At 34.7% G+C, this 25,949-nt stretch overlaps 2 protein-coding genes across 4 annotated transcripts in view; one reads left to right on the top strand and one right to left on the bottom strand.

Annotated features, from left to right (window-relative positions):
- CALB1 (calbindin 1) lies at positions 1-24,274 on the top strand. Of its 2 annotated transcripts, XM_055286723.2 has the most exons (11): positions 1-261; positions 778-854; positions 4,456-4,530; positions 13,642-13,725; positions 13,824-13,880; positions 16,912-16,989; positions 19,430-19,485; positions 19,571-19,610; positions 19,738-19,791; positions 22,198-22,269; positions 22,610-24,274. In XM_055286723.2, exons 1-11 carry the CDS (start codon positions 183-185, stop codon positions 22,721-22,723), a joined length of 786 nt encoding a protein of 261 aa, XP_055142698.1. In that variant the 5' UTR covers positions 1-182; the 3' UTR covers positions 22,724-24,274. The 2 variants fall into 2 exon arrangements, with proteins under 2 accessions (XP_055142698.1, XP_055142699.1); XM_055286724.2 differs by lacking the exon at positions 4,456-4,530.
- The window catches only part of DECR1 (2,4-dienoyl-CoA reductase 1), a 68,289-nt gene continuing 55,957 nt past the window's right edge, over positions 13,618-25,949 (bottom strand). Inside the window, exons 11-13 of one of the 2 annotated variants that reach the window (XR_008659028.2) lie at positions 16,787-16,848; positions 14,606-14,714; positions 13,618-13,706 (exon numbers count right to left, since the gene is read on the bottom strand). Coding sequence is in view for 1 of the 2 variants with exons in the window: in XM_055286719.2 (XP_055142694.1) it covers positions 16,799-16,848 (50 nt within the window). In the remaining variant the exon portion in view is untranslated. Of the gene's footprint in view, positions 13,707-14,605; positions 14,715-16,783; positions 16,849-25,949 lie in introns of those variants that run through there. The other variant, XM_055286719.2, reaches the window with a different exon arrangement.

Here is a 25,949-nt window from a genome sequence, read left to right as displayed (position 1 = left end):
AGGGAGAGAACTCTGGAGGAACGCTGAGCTGAGCAGCACCGAGGACAGCGCCCGGCAGCGCCCGCGCCCAGGTCTCCCTCCGCAGCCCTGACTCGCGCACACGCTGAGCTTTTGCTCACTCCCCCTCGCGCGGACACAGACACACGCATATTCACACACCCAGACACACACCCCGCTGTACAATGGCAGAATCCCACCTGCAGTCATCCCTCATCACAGCCTCACAGTTTTTCGAGATCTGGCTTCATTTCGACGCTGACGGTGATTATCTTCTCTTTTTAACTGTTTCAAGACCCGTTTCCATGCCCCTTCCCATTCTTTGCCCTTTTCTGAGCCTCCTGATCCCATTATCCCTTCTTTCTATTCTTTACTTCTTCCCCCTTCTCCCTAATCTTATCTTCTTATCTCCCCGACTCGCCGCCAAACTGTCAACCTGAAAGTTTATATTGTTTCCACCGTAATCCCAAAACCTTAAACTTTTGTCTTTCCAGGAACGGTAATGGTAGGAGAGAGAGAGCAGGGATTGAGGGACACTGCCCCCCCAAAGTTTCTGTGGCTGCGCTCAGCACCCCAACCATCCTCCTTTGTCCTCAGTGCATCTAAAGTTTGATACCCCAGGAGGGGAGGGCTGCAGCGTCTGTACGCTTTGCTGGTTAATCAATGTCCAGGCAAGAGAGAGCCTCTCGGGTCGCCAGAAAGATAACTGTCCTGGAAAGTGAACGGGAAAGACACTTGGAATGAGATATCTGACACTTGGGTGCCTCTTTGTCTTTGCAGGAAGTGGTTACCTGGAAGGAAAGGAGCTGCAGAACTTGATCCAGGAGCTCCAGCAGGCGCGAAAGAAGGCTGGATTGGTAGGTTCAAGTTTGCGAAAAAGAAAAAAAGACTTTCAACCCCCAGATTAAAACATTCTTGTGTTTTCACAAAAAGCCAGCAGCGTAAAGTGCTTTCTGGGTAATGTAAACGTTTATTGACTGCGAAAGGCAAGAAAGAACACTTTTCCAACTCGAATACAGAGAAAGGGGAAAGAGACTGAGAAAGAGAGAGGGAGGGAGGGAGAGAGAGAGAGAGAGAGAGAGAGAGAGAGAGAGAGAGAGAAGGGAGGGACAGAGAAGGGAGGGAAGAAGGGAGAAAGGGAGACAGACAGAGATTTTCTAAAGGGAAAAAGCTTGCTATCTGAAATTGGAGCTTTCAATATATATATTCTATACTAGTATTTGCATTAATAGATCTTAAAAGGAAACTGTGGGTGCATGAGATTCTTTAGCGGATCACTACCTCTACCACTGAGTTTGATTAGGTAATTTTTAACTTCTCTTTTACTGTGTAAGAAATAAGGGGGTGGAAATGCATTTCTGCCCCTTGGTGGTCAAGAAACAGATCTGCAGATTATGGATCTCTTACTCTATCACCAATTATTATTGTTGTGATGTTGATGTAGTTGGGGAGATGAGAAAACATCCTGTCCTCACTAAGGGAAAGTTGCCCAACTTGCAACCTAACAGTGGCAAGAATTTAGCAAGAAAGGGTCTTCATTTCTGTTGAAAGCAAGAAACCCAAAAGGTAGAGAAGTAAAAAGCAAAACAATTTTAGGAATTTCATGTATTGTAAAAAAAGCAAAGTGATACTCTGATGGGCAGCAATTGATGGTGTTTTGAAAATGGCTATGTTTGTTATTTAAGCCATTAGTTAATTAAACAAATGACGATTCTTATTCATTATAAATGACTCCCTTTGGGCATAAATTAACCTGTTAAGAAAATATGTTGTCAGCATAAATATAAAATACAATCAGCTTTTAAACATAGATGAGATGGTTGTCCAGAGGAAAATGGGTTAAAAATTGTACTACTCTATTGAGGTTTATGTAACACTGTCTTTCAGAAGGCAGTGTTGAATTGGGATGAGTTACACGTTAATGGTCTTTGGCCTTTTTGACTATGTTTCAAAAGAGATTTTACACTACCAATGATGTATATATTACATAGCAGATCACCACCTCTAATATTGAGTGATATATATAAAATTTAATAATGGAACTATCTTTTTGCCCTACCTAAATTTAAAATTGTGTAATATACATCTCTGCACAGCATATTCAGAAGAATCCCAGAGGGCTCTAAATGTATTATAATGCATTACAGAACTATCAGTTACAAAAATCATTGACCAAATTGATTTTAAACCAGATTGTGCTCTGGGGATTGTTTTACCCAGACTTAATATTATATAATCTAAAAGTATAATAGAACGGAATAAAATAGCATAAAAATGTTTTATATACTCTCCACCCTCCCCATATCTTATATATTGCCATGTAAATAAATTTATGCAATACTGTCATTATAGCTTTATGTATCTTTGGCTAATCTAATAAAAGCAATTATCTTCCTTATTTAAAAATACATATTTTAAAATCCGGTTGGAAAAGTCTTACTTTCCATAAAATTTAGAATTAAAACCTTGGAAGATGCTTCCAGCAGGTAATGATTATATTTTATTTTGTCCAGAAGTAATTTTAATATTGAAATCTATTTTCAGCTTAGAAATTTAAATATTCATGAACTTTAAAAAAATATTTTTCTTCCTCTGATTTTAATATTTGTACCTTTTTGTAAGCAATATCTTCATGTTGGAGATTTAGAATTTAATTATTTTTCTCTGTTTTGGAATATTCAAAGCTCCAATTATTAGACTATAATGTAATGATACTAAACAAGCATAGTTATAGGATTATATCAAGTTGCTTAATACTATGATTCTTGAGCATTTTTCTGGAATGTAAATACAATCTGGATTTTTCTGAATTGAGTATTTTTCTTGATTTGGGTAGTTAAACTCTAACTCAAGATCTGGATTCAGAGTTTCATATAATAGATACATGTTTCACTATACTACTAACTTCACTGCATTAAACCTACTTGTATATATGTCTTCTCTTTCTTTAGAACATAAAAATTGCCCTTATAAACCAGGCTTTTTGCATTTCTAGCCATAGGATAACAGATTTCATTGCATTAATGGAAACATTGTTTGGCTTTTCATATTAATAACATGAAATTTCAAAATTTTCACTAGGTGAATATAACATTAATGAAATATAACAATGCAATATATTTTCAGAAACTATCCTTTTACACTAAACATAGTGTTTGGTCTTTGTAGTTGCACTCATTTTTATACATTTTTAATTGGTGGTGATTATGAGTATATGTTTTGCACTGTTTAAAAAATAGATTTTGACGTACTTGTCAGAAACTTCACAAAGTAAATGTCAAGTCTGATAGTTAAAGTAGTGGTATTACACCATTTTAAAATTTAAGGACAGATGCTTTGGTTTTTGTTTACGTTAAGGTATACGTAAAAATAAAAAAACCGTAGGACCTAATATTCCCACTATTGCCATGGTTGGACACTTTCATTTTCTTATAATTGTTTCTATAACAAAATTAAATAAATACAAATTGTAATTTATCCATAGTAAGTTTTATAAAGACTAAAATATAATTATATTGCTTTGTTATTATTTATTATCTTAGTTCTACTAAAGATGTCTACACTGGTTCCAAACGGATTTTGTAAATACTAATAATAATGATATTTAGTCTCAATATAGCCCTTTAATTGTATTAACCTATCTATCCCCAAAGCAAACTTGTGTGATAGATAATACCACCATCTTGTTAGCTACGATGAAAACTGAGACCTTAATTTGCTTTCCCAAGGACGTAGAATAGAACATTAGTAAGGGCTGACCTATTTTAAATAGGCTTCAGCTAATGCAACAGGGCTATTTTAAATGGGCTATGTTGGAGACCCAAGGGTAAAAATTAAACCTCCTGAATACCAGTTCTATGTTCAGATCACTAGTTTATAGTTCATAGCTCTCTAATCTATTTAATTTTTAAATTTATTTAGTTGATGAATGCCTCTTTTATGCTTAAAACAATCTTTGCTTACAAAGTGAGTTACTCTTTAACAGTCACATTTTTTGCTTGTTCAAACTGAAAACATATATTACTTTCCATAGATAAAACATTATGTTAGAATGAGAAAAATGTTGTAAGACAAGATAGTGTAGCAATATAAGGTAATCTTTCATGAAGCAAGCATTGTTTAAAATATATTGATGGTGATGATTATGTTAAAATTCACTGAAAGTTATGAATGGAATGATTCTGACCACACTTTCAAAGGATAGCATAGTCTCAAAATTAATAATAGAAGATAAATCATATTAATTGAGAAATAATCATGATTACAACTCTTTCATTTGGAACTAATAAATACTGTGTATCTGTTATGCTTTTAATTTTTATGAGAATAGTTAATCATTATGCATATTTCTAAATGGTTCTAATTTTGGTTTTTCTTTGCAGTAAGTTATTAACACCATCACAAGCATAACTGGGTATTTTTTTAACAAACCTCTTACCTGCTTTTATACAATTTTAGGAGTTATCACCTGAAATGAAAACTTTTGTGGATCAGTATGGGCAAAGAGATGATGGAAAAATAGGAATTGTAGAGGTAAGGAATTTATGCATTTTTCTGATTTAATTTTAATAAATGAGTTTCAATTTTGAAGTTGTCTTCAAGTACGATATAGCAAGACCCATTCAGAGAGGTTTATTTTACCTAAGTAATACATTATCTTCTGTTCAGAAGTATAAAGTTAAAAAATGTTCACAAATGAAAAACATCTAAGAGTGTTCCTAACCCAGGGCCTAAATTTCATATATTACAAAATTGAGACCGTGGAGAAATAAAATTGTTTGCCTCTGGTCATACAGCTGTTTGCTGGCACAGGTGCAGTTAGAGGAACAAGTCCCTGACTTCTACATGAGTATCAATCACATTCCATTACCCAGCCTCACTTCCACACAGTGTCTAAGCACATGGTCCATCAGTATTTCTTATCACTTAACAGTGTAGACTTGACTTTTAAAGTATAAAATAAAATGTTTGCAGTCCCTGTGAAATATTTACAGTCCTTATTTTTCATGGCAAAAAGCGGCATCCTGGTTTGACAGTTGGCCTTAGTAAAAACAGAAGAATTTAACTAGACTGCGTGAGTATTTTATGATCTGTTATAGGTACAGATTTCATGTGAATCTCTGAAAGTTAAAACTGTGGGTGTCAGTTATCCTTTCACAATGACTTTTCCTATTAAGGGCAACTTATTTTTGTCTGTGAATCAAGGAAGCAAAACCGATTATGCATCAATTCTTCTGCATTCTCAGATTTGTGAAAGAGCTGTTGCTTCCCTTATGTCTATGTTTCCAGCCTGTGGTGTCTTAGCCTCTTTCTTTATCTCAGCAGCCTATTAGAGAAATTGGGTGGAAGCCTTTGTCCAGAAAAATTAATTAGGTCATAATTTAAAATATGCCAAATCATAACATAATTATGTTATTTATATAGTGTTTCTCAATGTATTAGATTGTGAAGTATTCTGGCTCTCAACAACATTTAATAATAATTTACCTTTGATTCAGAGAAATAACCTGGTTTTCAAATAATTGAACTTATAGGAGATTTGTGATGCCAATGTGAAATACACTTATTTTTAAACAGCTGATACAAATAGAGTTAAGAGAGGACATACTATTATTATCTTTGTAATTAAAAATTTTCCCTGGAGTACATACTTTCCCCTTTACCTATGTGTAACTCATTACTATATAAATAGATAATAGTAATGGGACTTACAGATTGACATATAGGCCAACTAATCAAGATATGAAACCATCAAGGATAAGAAAATAACTTTTAAATTAAACATAAATGAGATGAGGTAAATCTAATTATTCAAAACTAGTTTGGAAATATGACATCAGTGAAATTACGGATTGGCTCTTTTAGAGTTTGACATACTTTATAATCCTAGTTAAGGAAAACCTGTCACCTTACATTTAACATACTTCACCTTGAAGGACTCCAGTGGACTCAGCTATTTATTCAATTTCATTTCTTCAGTGATACTAGATTGTGCAGTAAAAGGCACTGATCTTGATTCACATGGATTTTACATTTTTATGAGGATAAAATGGATGAGCATGTTTTGAATCCCGGTTTTACTTTATGTGATACAGTTTAATCATTTATGACTTATTATTTGAGCACTATTTTGAATGAGAGGTTAGAGGCCATTTAGCAGACACATTGTCCTGGAGGTTTAATGAAGGAAATTTCCTCAGAAGTTTTAGATAAGAAACTGTTACAGGAAAGAAAAGGCTTTCTGTGTAAGGAAAGATATAGAAATATAGGTAACAGAAGAGGACGGAGAAGGCAATGAAGTCTGAAATAAAGAAGTGAGAAGCTTTTATAGCAATAAAAATAATAAAAGAATTCACATTTGTATAAAATAAAATTGACAAAGTGTTTTCAAATATGTTATCTCATTTGATCCTCATAACTAGAAAATTAAGTAAATTTAAATATAAAATGAAGATCTATTTTATAGTTATAGCATGTGAAGCTTCAATAGGATTTGCCTGAGGTCACAGAAACAGTAAGAAATAAATGGTAGAACAGTCAGAACCCAGCCATGTTCCCCCAAACTATTCTGCCTTTTTTTTAAATAATAAATAATCTGTACATTTTCTGCATTAAAAGGAAAGGTTTTCAAGCTTCAGCTGGTTGATTACTTACGGCAAGGTTCTAAGTTTAGCCGGGTTGAATAGGGACGCACAAAGTGTTCTGCAGAGAAGTTATTTGGGCAAAGCACTCGAAACATAATTTCAGCAGAACTTTTGATGAGCTGAAGCAGAAATAATTTAAAGGAAGACAAATGAGATACATATAAACTGATTGGAAGGTTTTAGTGTTCCAGGACATGGAACTTTTTGCTAGATGGGACTGTTGGGAAGAACTAGCCAACATTCCTCATTTTAAGGATGAAGAAACTGAAGCCCGAAAAGGTCGAATGATGTATCCAAGGTCCCACTTGCAGGGAGTGACAAATTCTATATACAGACTTAGATCTCATTCTGATTTTAGAACTCTTTTCATTAACCTGAGTTACCAGCCAAGACATAGGAGTAAGGGGTCTGGAAGAGGGCATTAGTTTGAGAGAAGAGAAATGGAGAATAGGAGGAAAAATAGGAGATTGCTTCAATAGTTCATATGCATGTTGGTTTACTCTGTGATGGTTAAGAGTGAAGAAAAGAGAAATTCTGAAAATAACTGGGAAATAGAAATTAAAAGTTACAGATTACATGTAGAAAATGGGGAGAGGGAGAGTAGGAAATGTCTGAACTTGTATTTTGCTCTCTACTGTAACCAGAAAGCTGTATTAAATGAAGTTCATCCTTTCTTTTCCCAATTTGACATATATCACTTGCTTAGAAATCCTATAAATAATACAGAACACAAATACACAAATTCTAGCCAGCTATAAAGGAATGCAAAATCCTATGTTTTCTACAATTTATAATAATCTACCTACTGACATCAAGCACACATTAACTTTGGTGTTCAAAGGGAAAGGAAGATGGATTTAGTTATATGTTATGCTCACTTAATAGTTATACTCATAAACTCATCAAAATCTAATCAAAGTAAACCAAATGATACTCATGCAGTGGTCTGCATCCCTGATGGAACAGGCCAAATTGGTTTGTCTCTGAAAGATGTCATTCAAAAGATTAGAAAATGTAATGGTTAACTTTCAAAATTCTGACCTGACAAAGTTAACTGACACTTTCTAACAACATGCATTTGCTACCTGGAAACAAATATGTTTCTTTCTGAACTTTCTAATTTCTTGCCTTTAAATAGATTTAAAAATTCACACAAATACAGTTTAGAAATAAAGAGATCGTTAACACAAACTCAAGACAGGAGCATGGAAATTTTGAGATAATTTAACAAATAATGTGATGCTCAAAAAAAGTTCCAAATTTATTCAGACTAATAGCTGTACTGCAAAGAAGGCTGATTAAAATAATTAAAAAGGAAGACTTAATGATTTAGCAGATAATAGAGCTTTCTTCTCTGGTGTTCACATGAAATATAGGTATTTCTCTTATATGGGTGTCAAATCTATAAGTTTTTCACCTGATCCTTTTGGCAATGTGTGAGAACCTACCATCCTCTCCATTCTTACTGTTTCTATCTGTCCAGGTCAGTGCATCCACTGAAAAACAGACCTAAAAGCTATTTTAATCCTAAAACTGTAACAACCCTCCCAGGGAAGCAAGCTATTCTCCAGCCTTTCCCTCTTTTCATCTGCAGTGGGATTTGAGCCTGTGAGTTTAGCCATAGTGAATGTAATTTTTTATGGAAGACTACATTTCTACCACAGAATTTTGGGAAATTACTGACAATGAAATCTGATTTTAAAACTCCCTCTGCATAGATTTTTCTAAATGATTTATTAGGAATACTTTTTTGATTGAGGATTTTAATGGAGGGTGATGAAGGTAAGGGACAGAGTCTCTAAGCCAAGAAAGTCAGACTCTGCCTTCAAATCTGGCTCCAACTACAATCTATGTGAAAGCAGGCCATTTACCCTCTTTGAGCCTCTGTTTCCTTGGTAGTGAACAAGGATGACAATGTATTAACTTCATAAGGTTGTTATAATCATCAGTATCAAATAATACATGTTGAACAAGTAGATTGACCCTGGCACACTGTAAAAACTCAAAAAATGTATTTGCAGTTACTGTTACATATAAAAATAACTTACTACAAAATCAACCCCATCTTCTGAACGCCAAGCCTTCCCCCCACTTATTATATAATTTGTCAAATTCAAATTATTAAACTGAAAGAGCTTTACATTTTTGATAGAGTTATTTACCTTTCAAATTTCCTGGACTCACTTCTCACTGGCTAGGGAAAACGTTTTTCTGATTCTCAAGTGAAAAAAAAAATGAATGCTTGGCTAACATATGTTCAAGAATGTTAACATACCATGATTGTCTTTAAAAGTAAGGAATTCTGCCTCATGTGCACTGTGATATAATTTGTATCACTAATGAAGTTGCCTTTCATGTATACTCTCCTCACAACTAGTACTTAGCTTTATTGTTGTTTTTAGCTCCTGCTTTGAAATTGTCAGGGGAAAAGTTGTTTGAAAGTATCTGCCTCCCTATATGGTTCTCACTAGTGGTGACTGTGGTCACCAGCACAGTGCCTAGTATTTAGTAGCCAAATGAGCCACAGCAAGGGATTTCAACTTACTCCAAAACATCAGGCAAAGGCTCTGTATTATGCTAGAAATAAAAGAGAGATGTAAAGACCCCTGTTATGGGTAGAGTTCCCTGGGAAGCAGATCTGAGTAGAAGAGTAGCAATGAGCAGGTTTATTAGGAAGTGCTCTTGGGATCAATACCCCGGGACGGAAGTGAAGAAAATAGATCTGGGCAGAGGGAGAAGCTGGGCTGTGTCACAGTCTCAACGGGGACATCAGCTGACCCTACAGTGAGTTCTGAAGCTGGGTTGACCCTTCAGGAATGTCTCTAGTTTTGAGTGAGACCCTTGGGCCTTTATATCCCCATGTTGATCAGTCATAGGATGCCACCTCCTTGGGGACACAGCTCTCTTCAGCCCAGGTATTCCTTAAATGGGGCCTCACAGGTGAGGCTGCAGCAACACTCCCAGCACTTGAGGGGAGTTCTGGGTAGCATATCACAATGTCCACCCCAACCCCTATTCACAGCTCAGTAATAAGTTATTGGAATTATCTCCAAAGGAACTTTGGCTCCATTTATTTACAGCCTATCCTGATGCTAGACAAATTGCCTTTATGTATTGCTTCAGTAAAATATTTACTAAAATTTGTGCAGTTTCTGGGCCACAAAACAGTAAATAAGACACAGACCCCATCCTCAAGGAGCATGTAGACTAGCAGGGGAGACAAGCAAGTAGAAAGTTGTTGGGTTTTTTTTCCTACTCTTGATGACAAGCAACCAGTTCTCAGAAATGAAGCTCTGAGGGATTCTACTTATTTCCTTAGCTACCTGCCTTCCACTCATCCCCTTGATATTCTTCACTCTCTTCTCCAACTCATAAAGAAGTTTTGGGAGTTCATAAAAGAGCAGGCAGGCAGCCCAAAGATTACAGAATCACCAATAATATTGGAATAAGAAGTATTGGGTACTTCTATAAACAGCAGTGACTTAGCATATCTGAGAATAAAGCAACTCCACTTAACACCTCCTATATGAAAGACCTTTGGCACATTATAGACATAGTCATAAAGGCTACAGCTGGAGAATTACTGTGCCCAGCTCTGAAACTTGAATATTGATTCATACACATTGAGAGAAGAACCGAGAGACAACACAGGACCACCACATTGTGAAACATATCTTAAGAAAGATTTCTTTACATTCACTATAGCCACATCCTATATATACATAATAATCTTTTACATGCTTAAGACTCCTTTCTAACATTTATAAAATAGGATGGTATCATGTGGAGTGTAACATTAACGGTTCAGTGAAATTAAAACAGATTGAATATGTTTCACATTGATGTAATCTGTATTTTTTAATAATTTAAGTATAAGACCAAAGCAGTATGGGCAAGAAATACATATTTATAGTAGACATGAAGAGCATTTTTACTATCTCTGTATCTGACACTCAGGAGACCTCTGAACTTTATGTGAGTTACATGAACTTTTATGTTGAAACAAAGATGGCAATTTCCCGAATTTTACATTTAGTGATTGCTTACTAGTTCATTCGTTTATTTTTTTCTGTTTTTATGTATTCAGTGGATTTGGAGATGTAAAATATTTAAAGAAAAATTATTCTTTTTTGTTCAAAGCAACACACACTAATTATAAAAATCCAAACAAAATAGAGAATTATGATGAAGATAAGCAAAAAATACTCTAAATCCTTTTAAGTAGATGTTTTTAATAAAATAAAATTACCAACCAATCCACAAGCATCTATTTCAGGCATATAACATGCTAGATACCATGCTGGACATTCAGGGGATGCAGAAAAGTATTATTCCCTGCCCTCTTGAAATTAATGGTCTAGAGGAAAGTCATGCAAAAATACTAAGAAGTATCTAACAAGTTGCATACTAATAAATAAAGGACGAGTTGGTGTTAGCTATCTCCTGTTTCCTAAATGAACACTTATATTCATGAAAAAACATAATAAAATGTGGCTAGACCTTCTATATCATGCAGAACCCTCCAAAATGTATACATAACATCCATTTCCATTGTTCAATCTTTCCCTTAAAATGTCTGCCTCTGATATATTTTCTTCTGTTTGATGTGTTTTATTGTCTTCCATCTTTGTTCCCTCTTCTTTCTTGGGTTACTTTTTCTTCTCTTCCCATCTTCTTTAAAATGCTCAAGGAGCCATTCTTCAGAATCCCTCCAGAAAGTATTATTATAGAAGAGGCCAGGCTCAACAAGACTGGAGGGGCGTGGGTGCTTCTCCATCCTCCAGAGCCCCTCTCCATGCTGAGCCTACCCACTGCCATTCTCCCTCCCTTCTCCTCTTCCCCTTAGCTCTGGGGGGAGACCTACATTCTAGGCCTAATTTACCAGATATCTGGATACTTTATAATGAAAATCATTTATAGCTACTTTCCACTAGGAGCCCACTTACAGATGAGGAAAAAGAAGGGATTTTTATAAGGAAAATGGTGTTCTAGATTTTAATGAGTAGAAACAGCCTATCATATTTAAACTATCTCATTGTCATGTGTAAAAATCACCAACAAATTCATTATTTGCAGTCCAAGAGCAAATAAGCAACCAAACCATTCTATTACTGTCTTCAACAAGCATGTTGTTGACTTAATCTACTAATAATCACCAAATTAAAGTGATTTTCAGTTTGCCAATCATCAGGTCATCATTCAATCTGTTTGGGCCTTAGCATCCTCAATTGAAAAATTTGGTCTTTGAATTAAATTAAATCACATTATTTCTGAGGTATAGAATTTTATGATTCAAGTATTCAAAGGAATTTAAAAAATACAAAGGTCACAGAAGTATGTCCTGAGTTTAATAAGGGACCTAGATAACACACACACACACACACACACACACACACACACACACACTCCAATGATGCAAACGTGTTTATGTACCAAAAGCTAATCACATTTTTTAAAAGTACTGGCACATTATAAACCCCCATTTTTACTTTTTAGATATATTATCATCTACCCACACCAGTGACCTTTCTTTAAAAATAAATAAGAAAATGTTTTATGACTAGGTCATATTAAACATGTTGATATAAGGTTTGGCCCTTTCCCTTAGTCTCACCCACACGTGTATTGCCTATAAATCGAGTGGTTTTAATTTGAAATATTATTTCAAAAATCTAAAAATAAGATAAGCTAAGGCGCATACAAAGGCATATGAAAAATTAGATTCCTTGCATATAAAGTAGAATAACGCATTTTATATTAAATTTTAAATTTTTAAATGAACCTAAAAGGATGAATTTTTTAAAAACAGTTATGATAGTATTTTCTACAACTTGGTAGAACTTTTAGAACTGACTCTGACTTTAAAGCTGATCTAGACTACAGGCTCTTGGCCTAAAATCCACGGATGAGGGTCCATGCCCGTGATCTAGGGAATTCATCAAATCCCAAAAATCAGATGAAATATAGTGTGTGTAGATTCATTCTTTAATAGTGAAAATGCAGTGCTTCCAACAGAAGGCGTTTTGAACCCAATATATTCAAGAAACACTGGCTTCTATTTCAAGTCCTTGTTTTAGTGATGAGGGTACTGAAGTCCAGAAATGGCTCAGGGTTGCTGGGGACCACAGCTAATTAGCTACTGTGCCAGAAATAGATCTCACATTTGCAGTGGAGCCATCAATCCAGCTCCTTCCTTCTCTGCATGCAATAGATTAGTCATAACATTGGATATGGAATCCTTTTTTCTTCCAAAAAAAAAGAGAGGAGGATTGAAGTTATGAAATGAGATCTAAGGGAAAATGTCATAGAGGCTGCCATGGAGATCAGAAAATAAACCCCAGCCCTGGATTCAAGCAGTGGATGTCCTTTCAGCAGAAAGCAACAATTTGAGAACTGGCTTTTCCTATTCCTGTTTAACACCCCACCATTCATGGTGAATTTCTTTTCTATTGCCTTACGATTGTCTTTGGTTTATCTTCTCTTGTATCTCATGGTAGGCTTTCTCCTCGGGCTTGGGAATGCATTTTCCCCCTTCACTACCCTCCCCAACATTTATGTTCCTCATGGTTTCTTTCACTTCACATGAAATTTATGGCCCCCACATGTGCCTTTCTGTGACCCTGTGAGGAGAGAGGAGAGAGGAGAGAGGCATGGAACACTAATCTGTGGCATAGAACACTTGAAGGGTTCAAGCCACCAGGATGAATCTGCCTGAATGTCCAGCAGACAAGAAGTGGCCACGCTAGTTCTACCTGAGCACAGGTCTGCTGCGGCCACCTCACTGGCCCAAGAACCAAGCACACAAGGGCACACGAGCGTTGGAGAATTGACAGCACTCCATAGGAAAGTACCAGAAAGGGAAAGCCGACTCTAATGTTTTTCCTCTCCTACTTTTCTAGCCTGTGAGGGAACACATTGAAGAAAAACTAAGCAGCAAGTAATGGCAGAGACTTGTTTTTGAGCAACTTACAACACGTTTCTCTCTTCTTAAATCTTCCAGTTGGCTCACGTATTACCCACAGAAGAGAATTTCCTGCTGCTCTTCCGATGCCAGCAGCTGAAGTCCTGTGAGGAATTCATGAAGGTATAAGAAAGCTGCCCCTTTAAGAAAGCTGCTTAAAGTAGGAAAATTGTTTCTTTTATTGAAAATGTTTTGTTTTCCTTATCCAAAATTACTTACAGACATGGAGAAAATACGATACTGACCACAGTGGCTTCATAGAAACTGAGGAGCTTAAGGTAAGCAAATAAAAACTTGTACTAAGTTTTTCCTTTCAGATGCAATTATGAACTAAGAGTTTCCTAGCTTTTTAAAAAACCTCCCACAAAAGAAACTAATGTTGAACAGTGTCACATTTTCACCTACTCTTCGACATTGTTAATGAAGTACCAGATCAAAAAGGCAGCTTCAACTGCTTCTTGAAATTCTGTACAGTAATGCAAGAAATTAACATTTTCTGTGGTGTACACAAATATAAGACAGACAGACAGATAGAATTATAGATAAGCCGAATAAGCCATTCATTTTATTGAAATTTGTAGTTTCAGTTCTCAAAATAAACATATATATATATATATATTTCCTTACAAAAGAAAGAAGAAAAAGTTACTGAATAGCTACTGTATGCCAACTACTTTACACATAATGTCTTATTTAATCTTTGCATAAGTTGTACGACATAGTATTACCCCAGTGAGGAAGAGTTGAGAGAAGTTAAATGATATACTGAAGGCCACACAGAAATCGGACAGAGCCGTGATGTGCAAATCCAGGCTTGTCTGCCTCCAAGGCCTGTAGACATTCTGTACAGCCTACTGTCTCTCAACAACAATGATGATGAAAAATAAAAAATCTTCTATAATTAAACTTTTGAAAAACTGCAACTTAGAGAATGAATTTATCACTTTGGACATCACAGATGAGGATATAAAGGAAAAGGCAGAGATCTGAAATCAGGTCTTACCTCATTAATTACTGTATCTTCCCAGTTTTCTTTAATCTTTAAAATGAGGGTAATAAATCCTTCCTCTCAGGCTTATTGTGAAGCTCCAGTAAGATTCTGCACATGAAAGCTTTTGTGACATGCAACATAAAATGAATTATATTATTCATGAACTCAATTTACTAGCCTTTCAGGAATATGGAAGTATTCTTCTCATTTCCTCAAACCGACCCCAAAACATCTCCATCTGAAAGACCCTACTTTTTCTATTTTTAGAATATAGAGTGACTAAAATATAAGTGAGTTAATATTTACTGACTATGTGTCAGGCAGAGTACAAGGTGCTTGAAATGTATTTTAAAATTTAATCCTCACAGAAAATATGCAAGGCAGGTATTATCACTCCTAATATAAAAACGGTGAGATTGGAATGCAGAGAGATTTGATGATTTTTCAAGATTACACAGCTGCCTAGGAAGAGAACATAGATTTGTACCTAGAATATCTGATAATGCTAAGAATGACTCCCCACCCCACCCCCACAGCACTACATGCTTTCAGACTTCATTTATTAAGAGCTGCTCTTTTGCTATGTGGGGAAATATGAATATCAACAGTTCTAGTCATAGTTCAACATAGTTTGAGTAGCATACAATTTTAAAGATGGAACTGGGACATTTGGGCCCTGGCAAAATGGCTAAAACATACTCAATTGTATCCTCTTGAAAATGTAAACGTTTTTAATGTGAAGTCACTGAAAACAACATATTTTACAAACTTGCAGCTCAGCAACCCACAAGGTGACAGATAAGCCACTGTGTTTTTATTTTATTAGTTAGACCAAAAATATTCTTTTAAAGATCCTTTTTAGTTCATAATGAAAACCTTAGTTCATTTCCAATACTGACCTCTAAATATTCTAAAAGTCTCCTTCTTTGTTCTAAATTTTATTCTCAGAAAGAGATTCTAAATAGAAGTCCTCTTCCCTGGGGAATTTTGAAGATAAGTTGGCTTTCTTTTTTAATGGATCTTTCAAGAAAGCTAATTTTAAGATCCATAATAGAGTAAAACATCACTTGCTCTCAGACACGACTTTGAATCTCTGCATCCCAAGGTTTCTCCCAGGCTATTTTTGTGACCACCATTTTAGTCTCTGATGAGGCTTTTTAACCCAATTAATCTCTGACAAAAGCCCCAGAAGGCTCAAAAATAAAATTCAACCCCAACAGATAACTGAATTTTCCATGCTTCACTTTGGATTTGAAGTGGAATATTTGAAGTAAAAAAATTTTTATCAAACTAAGAAAAGAGTCTCTTTTCTTTAAAAAAGTGACATCAAATCAGCCCAGAACTGGAACATTTAGGAGGGAGATAAGTCATTGCTGAATCAAAGAAATCTAATCCTTCAATAATATCTGGGCACAGTATCTGCCTAGTTTTTCCTAATTGCATTAATTCATTTTCTGAGAAAATAAAGGAGTTACAAATGAATAGCACTAAAGAAAATGAATGACTATTATATGCTTAAGTGCTTACATTGTCACTTATATGGCAAATCTTTGTAAAGCTTTTATTTATGTTTCTGTTAAAAAAATTAAATTCACTCCTAAGCTCCAGCTGTCAAGTTAATAATCATCTTTTTTTCATCCTTCCGACATTAATCTCTATTTTAATATGATTCATATATCTTTCAAAGATTCAATGACATAAACTGTGGCCAATTTTGTTAATTTAAATAGTCAGCGGAAGCATTTTAACCAAAGTGCTTTGGACTGCATCAAGCTAAAAACTACCCAACTGGCCCTCTGGAGAAATGAGCATCATGCTGGCTATAAACTAATGTGTAAATACAGCCTGGGGAGCAGAAAATGGATTTGAAATTAGGGCTAGATCTCTATCTGGTTTACTTATATTTTTTTACACATATTCCAAAGGTATAAAGGCCCTTGTGTTTCTTGCAGAACAATCCAATGAGTACTTGTGAAGATATCAGTAAGAAGAAATGCATCCATTGGGCTGGCTGGTTTTAAGAGGTTTTAGTCAGGTTAATTGAAATCATAAAATCATGGTAATGCACAGACAATGACCAATCAAGTCTCAGTAAAAAGCAGGTATTATTCCTGTCAAAGGTAGTTTTGTTGCTGGAATGCCAGGAGGACAACCTGGTTTAGTCTTTCTTCTATTATAAGTGCCTCTACTCACCTGCTTCTACCCTCAAAAAGAGACTTTCTTTGCATTCCTGGTATGTCCTGTTCCAAGGCATTCTGAAATGAAAGTAGACGATATATTATTAATGAAATTAATCTAAGTGTTCTTTGTTTTAACAGAACTTTCTAAAGGACCTGCTAGAAAAAGCAAACAAGACTGTTGATGACACAAAATTAGCCGAGTATACAGACCTAATGGTAAGAGTGATCTTGAAAAGATTGTACCCAAGAGCTCATGAAGTAGTATGATGTTCCTGCTAACTCCCAAGGCTACACAGGATGAAATAAATAAATGGTGGTATGGGCATCATATGCACATAGGTATCATTTCATTTGAAAAGTGAAATACTTAGGGATGCTTACATCTTGTCATTTTGAGTTCTGCAGGCATTGGCTTTAAGACTCAACATATAAGCATTTTCTTCCTTGTAGAGCTGTGTAATTTTTATCTATCAAAAGATGACTTGTTTTTCTTCCAAAGCCAGTGTAATTATATCACTAAATTATATAACTTACACATATATAAGGTACACTATATATATAAATTATATCACCAAAAACTCACTTATTATAGAGTTCCTAAATCCATTTTTATCATAGTTTGGGAAATCACACTTTGTTGAGTTTAAAGAGACCGTCTAGCTGCTTTATTAATTAAGCAACTTAAAATGAGTCTCCTTCTTTCTTTTGATTTTTGTTGTTTTGGGGTTTTGTATTGGTGTTTTGAATGAGGAAATCTAAATATGCCCTGAGGCTGATGCTATGGTAAACAGTGACAACTAAGATCAATTATAGAATGTTGATAATAGAGCCAAGAAAACTGCTTTACACATAGGTACTTACTGTTTCAGGAAAAAAAAAAAAGAGCAGATAAATAAGGTTCCAGATAAAATAAACCAATGTCTATGAAGTTAGTTTTTTTCTATTGGACGAAGTTTACTCATTTTGACTCGTCACAGAATTAGGATTACCAGGAGATACATATATTTATACAGCTTTCAGTACTGTGAAGGTACTGTGAATTCTTACTCCATGGATTTACATCAATAAACCATAAACATAGCTCTATACTATAAAAGCTACTGTTACATTAGATTGAAGAAAGAGTTAGACTTTTTAATTACTCTGAGAAATAATCTAATAAAGGGTTTGATTATATCTGATGTAACTGAGGTTTGCTTTCAGCATCTCACCTTACTTTTATCTGGGTTGGGGGAGGGGGAACTACTAGAACTTTACTATTGCCTTATTCACTAACTAATGTTATTTATTATAAAGTGGGGCTAAGCTTTAATTTCAAAACAACCAAAAAGGTTTTCATGGTCATCTTTAATTCCTCATTACATCTCCACTTACAATAGCACTAGCAAACAAATGGGGGAGAGTTTCTTGCTATGTGTCACAATCAGCAGGTCTAAGCTCTGAATAACTTTTGGGTAATGGACAATAACCTACATTTATCAATTTTCTATTTTGTTCCAATCTTAAGGGACGCCTATTTAAAGAAAGGCTCCTTTCCAGGTAGAATATTGAAGCAGCCTTACAAAACCCACTCAGATGGGAGTTTCCCTCTGTTGGATTGGCCTGACATATCTGATTAAATGTCATAAACCAGTTCAAATCCAGGAAGCAAATTAATCAAGAGCTAATTAAAATTTAAATATATATGTTGGGAAATATTTCCCCATGGGCACAAAACTAAGTGATCGAGCTGTCCAGTATCTTGGTAGATAGTGTGACAATATCAGAATTTATGGTCAATGGATTATAAAATATTTTGTCAGCATGGGACCCTGAAAAAAATCTACCTCCTACAAAAAATTCTTAGAATACCTCAAACCACAGAATGCCCTTCCTTTCCTTCTTAAAAAGATGTCACTAAATCTATATCCATTATAACATTGGACACATTCTGTTCTTTAAAAACAAAAATAATGTTAATTTTTCACATATTTAGTGTTCATTTAGTATACACATTTTATATATTTAATGTAATTCATATATACTACTTTGGTATAACATATTATAGCAATAGTTGCTACTGTCTAAAAAGGTGAATCCTTCCCAAATATGGATATGAGTGTGTTTACATCTAGATGTGTCTTTGTGAATGATGTATATATAAGTGCAATGGGGAGTTGGAGAGCTTTATGGAGTTTCTAATACCCAATAGAAAATAAAACAATTTAAAATTATTCAAAAATTCTATTCTCTAAGGATTTGTTTGTCATCTGTTTTCTGCTTCTGTTTGTGGTATTCTATGCTCTAAAAGGGTGAAATAAATATTTATTTTCTTATTGGAGAGACTCCAGAAGTGCAAAAATTGTCAGACACCATCCCTCCCACATCTTGATACACATATAAATGTATTTGCAATAAAAAAGTGACAGTATTCTAGAAACATAGCTACAACCACTATTTCTGTTTGACTATTCTATATTATTCTGATAAACTCTAGCAATTGACACATTACAGAATTGAAAATTTGCATTGAAAGTTTTAAAAATGCTAGTTTTTAAAAATTTTACTGTATATATACAAGTAGTTGATAACTCAAACAGCTTTATTTTGAAGTTCATCTCCTTCGTGCAATAAATTATTCCTCAAATAGCTAGAATAATGGCATTCTGTCTTTCAGCTGAAACTATTTGATTCAAATAATGATGGGAAGCTGGAATTAACTGAGATGGCCAGGTGAGTTTAGGAACCATGAAAAATGTTATAAGTGGATCCTTTTCAAAAAATATAATATATTAATATAATGTTTTTCTCTCAAAAGGTTACTACCAGTGCAGGAGAATTTTCTTCTTAAATTCCAGGTACTTAACTTTTTACTACCTTAAATAATATTTTCCTTGAAAAGCTAGAATGTGGGAGACTTGTCAAGGGAAACATACTGAAACATAGTAATAACATTTTAACATTTACTCTCTTCTCTATCTTTAGGGAATCAAAATGTGTGGGAAAGAGTTCAACAAGGCTTTTGAGCTGTATGATCAGGTAAAAGTTTGTTACTTTTTCCTTTCTTTTTTTATTGAAGTAAGAACACTTAACATAAGATCTATCCTCTTAACAAAATTTAAATATAAAATACAGTACTGTAAACTATAGAGACAATCTTGACAGCAGATCTTTAGAATTTATTCATCTTATATAATTGAGACTTTATGCCCATTGATGAGTAACTCCTCATTTCTCCTTCCCCCAGCCCTGGCAATAACATTCTACTTTATGAGTGTGACTATTTTAGATACCTCATACAAGTGGCATCATGCAGTATTTGTCTTGTGCTGAGATTGACTGATCATATGCAGTTCTATTTTTAATTTTTTGATGACTTTCCACACTGTTTTTCATAGTGGATGCACCATTTTTGCATTCCCACCAATGTATACAGGAGTTCCAATTTTTCTTCATTCTCACTAACACTTGTCTTTTATCTTTTTGATAATAGCCATTCTAACAGGTGTGAGAAGATATCTTATTGTTAGTTTAATTTTTATTTCTCTGATTAGTGATGTTAAGCATTTTTTCATTTACCTGTTGGCCATTTCTATATCTTCTTTGGATAAGTGTCTACTCAAGTCATTAACCCATTTTTTAAATTGGATTATTCATTTTTTGCTATTGAGTTATAGGAGTTCTTTATAAATTTTGGAAATTAACCCTTTTTGGGATGTGATTTACAAATATTTTCTCCCATTCTGTAGGCTGCTTTTGCACTCTGTTGATTGTTTCCTTTGCTGTGCAGCTTTTTAGTTTGATGTAGTCTCACTTGTCTATTTTTGCTTGTGTTGTCTTTGCTTATGGTTTCATATCCACAATATAATTGCTAAGAACAATGTCATAAAGGTTTTCCTTATGTTTGTTTGCTTCTAGGAGTTTCACAGTTTTAGATCTTATATTTAAGTTTTTAATCTATCTTGAATTTATTTTTTATATGGTGTAAGCTAAGGGTCCAATTTCATTATTTTGCATGTGGTGTTTACTTAACACCATTTGTTGAAAAAAGCTATCCTTGTCCCATTTTGTGTTTTTGGCACCCTTATCAAAGATCAGTTGACCATAATGTGAAACTGACAGCTCATTAGTCTATGTTTTGATTTTTGTTTCAGTGCTATACTGTTTTAATCACTGTAGCTTTGTAATGTATTTTGAAATCAAGAAGTGTGATGTCTCCAGGTTTGTTCTTCTTTCTCAAGATTTTTTTTGGCTATTTGGGATCTTTTGTGGTTCCATATGAATTTTAGGGTTTTTTTATTTCTATAAAAATTGCCATTGGGATTTTGGAAGTGATTGCACTGAATCTGTAGATGTGTTTGAGTAATATAGACATTTTAACAATATTAAGCCTTCCGATCCATAAACACAGGATGTCTTTCCATTTGTTTGTGTCTCTGTTAACTTCTTTCATCAGTATTTTATGATTTTTAGTGTATAAGTTTTTCATCTCAGTTAACTTTATTCCTAAGTATTTTATTCTTTTGGTGCTATTGTAAATGGGATTTTCTAATTTCCATTTCAGATAGTTTATCATTATAACTAATTTTTGATTGTCAATTTTGCATCCTACAACTTTACGGAATTTGTTTATTAATTCCAACAGTTTTGTGAGGTCTTTAGGGTTTTCTCTCTATAAAAATAATATCTGCAAACAGGGATAATTTAACTTCTTTCTTTCCAATTTGGATGCCTTAAAATTTTCTTATCTATAATTTGATTCTTCAGAAGAATTTGGAAAAAACGATTATGAAAATTACACAAACAACTCCTTCTTTTCATAGGAAAGGTATTATGGTATGCCCAAATTACACAAACCCCTGATTCGAATCCCACACTATCATTTACCTGCTTTGAGACTTTGAACAAGATACCAAACTCATGTGAACCTCAATTTCTTCATTTGTAAACAAGAGATAATAACAACACGACTTTGCAGGATTGAATGAGGATTAAGCTAGGTGAAAATATCCAGCAAAATAAAGGTTATTTGTGATGTCAGTAGGTCACATCCTTTGCTTCTAATTTGTTTACCCCTGGACCTGTGGGCTCTAGCAGAACTCTGCCACACCCTGGTGTGACATGGAGCCACATACCTTCCCTGGCCCTCAGTTTCCTCACTTGTCCTAGAAGATATGACATTAACATTAAGTGAATTACATGTGTAAGTACTTTGAACAGTTCAAGATCTTTTACAAATGTAAGGTGTTGAATGAGAGGTAACTAATACCTTGCATATTTTACAACTTTGGAGCAGCTAAAAACTTGGGCGGCCTGACATAACAGATTATCTGCCAAGTATGCAGTTGGGAGACTTTCTAAGGATTCCAATTATTTCTATTTTACTTCATTTCCCACTACTGTAGATGGAGTTGGTTGTATACTATTTTATTTCTCCTCCCCCAGGACGGCAATGGATACATAGATGAAAATGAACTGGATGCTTTACTGAAGGATCTGTGTGAGAAGAATAAACAGGTAACTTAGTTACCATGGCACTTACTTCTTTAAGCAGACTGTGGATCCATCCAAAACCAACTGCACATCCATTTTGGAAATCTACTTTAACAATTTATAGAGGAGCAGAAATAGAATTCAATTCTTAATTCAATTTGGTTCTGGCCTAAATCAGGGTAACTGTGATAAATAGATTTTAAAAACAACCTTGTGATTATTCACATTTGTATAAGAATTTAATCCAGCTCTTTTGTTAATGGATTGATGTAACAAGTAGTTTCATCTCACATTTTATCACTTGACAGTGGTTAATTAACTTCCATATTTAACTGGATTACAATGCCATTTATGTTCTATACAGGATCTGGATATTAATAATATTACAACATACAAGAAGAACATAATGGCTTTGTCGGATGGAGGGAAGCTGTACCGAACGGATCTTGCTCTTATTCTCTGTGCTGGGGATAACTAGAGTTGGTGGCCGCAACCACTTGCTAGTGATACACTGTATCTAAAAAATAACTGTGCACTATAAGGGAGTAGGCTGTATTTTCTTTTATATCTGTAAATTTAACTGCATATAGATAATTATCCAGGATGTGTGGCTCATTCTTTTCAGCTTGTTTCTATACTGTTTGTAATATACAGTTTTTGTAACCATATGATTGAAAAGAAGAAAGTCTATGCTTAGGCCAGTCAGTACACCCAATTTTAAAAAATAACATATTCTTGCTTTCACAAATATAGTTGAACAAGATCTCCCTAAAAATTCCACCAGGATTAATCTCTAAAATTCTAGTCTCTGATGTGCAAATGCACATTTGTCACTGAATAATGGAATTATGTATAACAAGCCAAACATTCTTATTTTAGACAATCATAGAGCTGTCCCACAAAATATTTCTAAGTTTATTTCCAACTATTAGGAGGAATGTGCTTTTGCATCTAAAATACTCACCAAAATATAGTTACTTGTGGCTTTATGAAGTTAACAGTCTCATTACAGATTTAGTTTACCAATCAACAGCATGTCTACTGCTTGGATCTATACAAAACTATTGGTTCAAGTTGATGTGACAAGGGAAGGGAGCACCAGATGACATATAAATCTGTCTGATTCTATGCCTGTATTTCCAACAAACCTACTGTCAGAGAATATGACCTAAATCCATTTTCTAAACTGTTTTCACGTGTTGCAAATTATTCTAGTCAACTGCTGTTTTATGTCATATTCTGTGTAATCTCTGATTAAATTTAATATACTGCGTATCCTGGTGTCTAGTTTGCATACTTCCTGGATTTTCTTTCTATGTAGAACTGTTCATTTCCACCAAGAGTATCTGCTGCCTCTGAAAATATTTTTTTCTAGCTATAACAACTCTATTTTTTACTACATAATTAAATTTTAATGTAAAATTCATAGCATCCCGATTATTGAATGTTATATCATCAATACTTTTGTGTATTCCGTGGATCCTATATTTCATATTGAGATCAGCATTCAAAATAGTTCTATTTCTATCTGCAAATAGTTTCAAATGAGTTTAAAAAATAACATCTGAAAAGAAATGCTAACGTAATCATTTATCTTATCTAGTAAGAAGATTCTAAAACATTCTTTAACACACATCTAAATCACAGTTTCACATATTTATAGCTAGAATATCCTATACTGGTTATAGTTGATATGCAACAGTTGGTGATTTTAGATTTCTTTGATTGTGAAACAGGGAGCTATGAGAGATGTGTCCATGTGAAATTTACAGTTACTGCCTAGGAGTTAATGATCGTTCTGGGTCAGCTTGAATGTCCCCATTCTATAAATTCAACACTTATTTTCTGAATTCATAAAAATAACCAAAAAATGTGAGCTATAATGTTTCCCTCAAGAACAAACGGAAACAAGAAATTCAACAAACGATGTTGAGTGGGAGATTGGCTTTGCCTTTAGCGTGTAAATGGAAGCACTGCCATTAGACTGAATTTAAGTACTAAGAATAAATAAAGAAGAAAATAACCTTAATCTCTTGTATTTGTTTTTTCTTCAAAATGTCAGCTGACATGCAATCCATGATGGATCCAGGTGGAAATGTAGGATGAAATTATTATGGCCTAAGGAATCTAAATAAACGTAAATGTGACTCAGTGAACTACTGGATACTTTGTTGAATTGAGGGGTGTCTCTAACATTAAAATTTACAAAGAAATCTCAAAGTATCCAAATATTTGAAGTTTTCTGCCCAACTGACAGAGTCAAATATTTCTTTTAATTTTTTTTTTTTTAAGACAGAATTTCACTATGTCACCCAGGCTGGAGTGCAATGGCATGATCTCGGCTCACTGCAACTTCTGCCTCCTGGGTTCAAGCGCTTCTTCTGCCTCAGCCATCCGAGTAGCTGGGACTACAGGTGCCCGCCACCAGGCCCGGCTAATTTTTTATTTTTAGTAGAGATGGGGTTTAACCATCTTGGCCACGCTGGTCTCAAACTCCTGACCTCATGATCTACCCGCCTTCCCCTCCCAAAGTGCTGGGATTACAGGCGTAAGCCACTGCACCCGGCCCGTAGTCAAATATTTCTTCATGAAAGATCTCCAAAGGAATAATAGGAACATACAGAATTTTCCTATATTTAATTCATAGAAAAATAACTGTTCACTACCAAGTATGCACCAAAACTCTACCAGGTTTGGCATTCTTACAGTAACAGCATGAGCAAAGAAAGAAAAACAACAACAAATTATGATACTGAAATTTCTGAAGAGACTTCCTAGAGGGCTGTCAGGAATAACTGTCATGAATCTAGCACCAGGACTATCATGGTAGACTTTAATTCCTGAGCACTATCAGACAAAGAAATTCCTACACCTCAGCTATATCAGTCACACTTACCTATAAATGACAGGTCTGCTTCCTCGAGCAGAGAAGAAGGTGAAGAATGAAAAAAATGAATCTAGATAGGCAAATATAAAATTACAGGCACAATGCCTATCTCATACCACAAACAAAATTCATTCCAAGTTTATTATCAATATAAATGTGAAACATATATAAACAACATAGAATAACTTCAATACCTCATGCATGAAAATACTTCTTCACATCCAATTATGAAGAAACAAATTGAAAAATTGGACTCTATTAAAATTAAGAATTTCTGTTCAGAAAAAGACTATAAACTTTAAAAAAAAACTATTAAGAGAGTGAAAAATCAAATTTCAGAGTGGGAGAAGATATTTGCAACACATATACTTGACAAAGGCACATATCCAAAATATATTAACATTACTCCTAGAAAACATTTAAAAATATAACCCAATAGAAAAATGTGTAAGAAAGTTGAACAAATATTTCACTAGAGGATACCCAAATGATATCCAATAACATGCAAATTAATCAACTTTATTAGTAATCAGGAGAAATGCAAATTGCCAAGTGCAGTGGCTCACGCCTGTAATCCCAGCATTTTGGGAGGCTGAGGCAGGAGGATCACTTCAGCCCAGGAGTTTGAGACCAGCCTGGCAACATAGCAAAACTCTGTCTCTACAAAAAGTTAGCTAGGCATGGTAGCATGCACCTGTAGTCCCAGCTATTAGGGAGGCTCAGGTGGGAGAATCACCTGAGCCCAGGAAGTCAAAGCTGTAGTGAACTGAGATCGTGTCACTGCACTCCAGCCTAAGCAACAGGAGTGAGACCCTCT

This window comes from Symphalangus syndactylus, chromosome 7 (genome assembly GCF_028878055.3).
Source record: "Symphalangus syndactylus isolate Jambi chromosome 7, NHGRI_mSymSyn1-v2.1_pri, whole genome shotgun sequence".
NCBI classification, from domain to species: Eukaryota; Metazoa; Chordata; class Mammalia; order Primates; family Hylobatidae; genus Symphalangus; species Symphalangus syndactylus.
The sequence above is the reverse complement of the archived record's forward strand: the minus strand, read 5'-3'. Positions and strand labels throughout refer to the sequence as shown.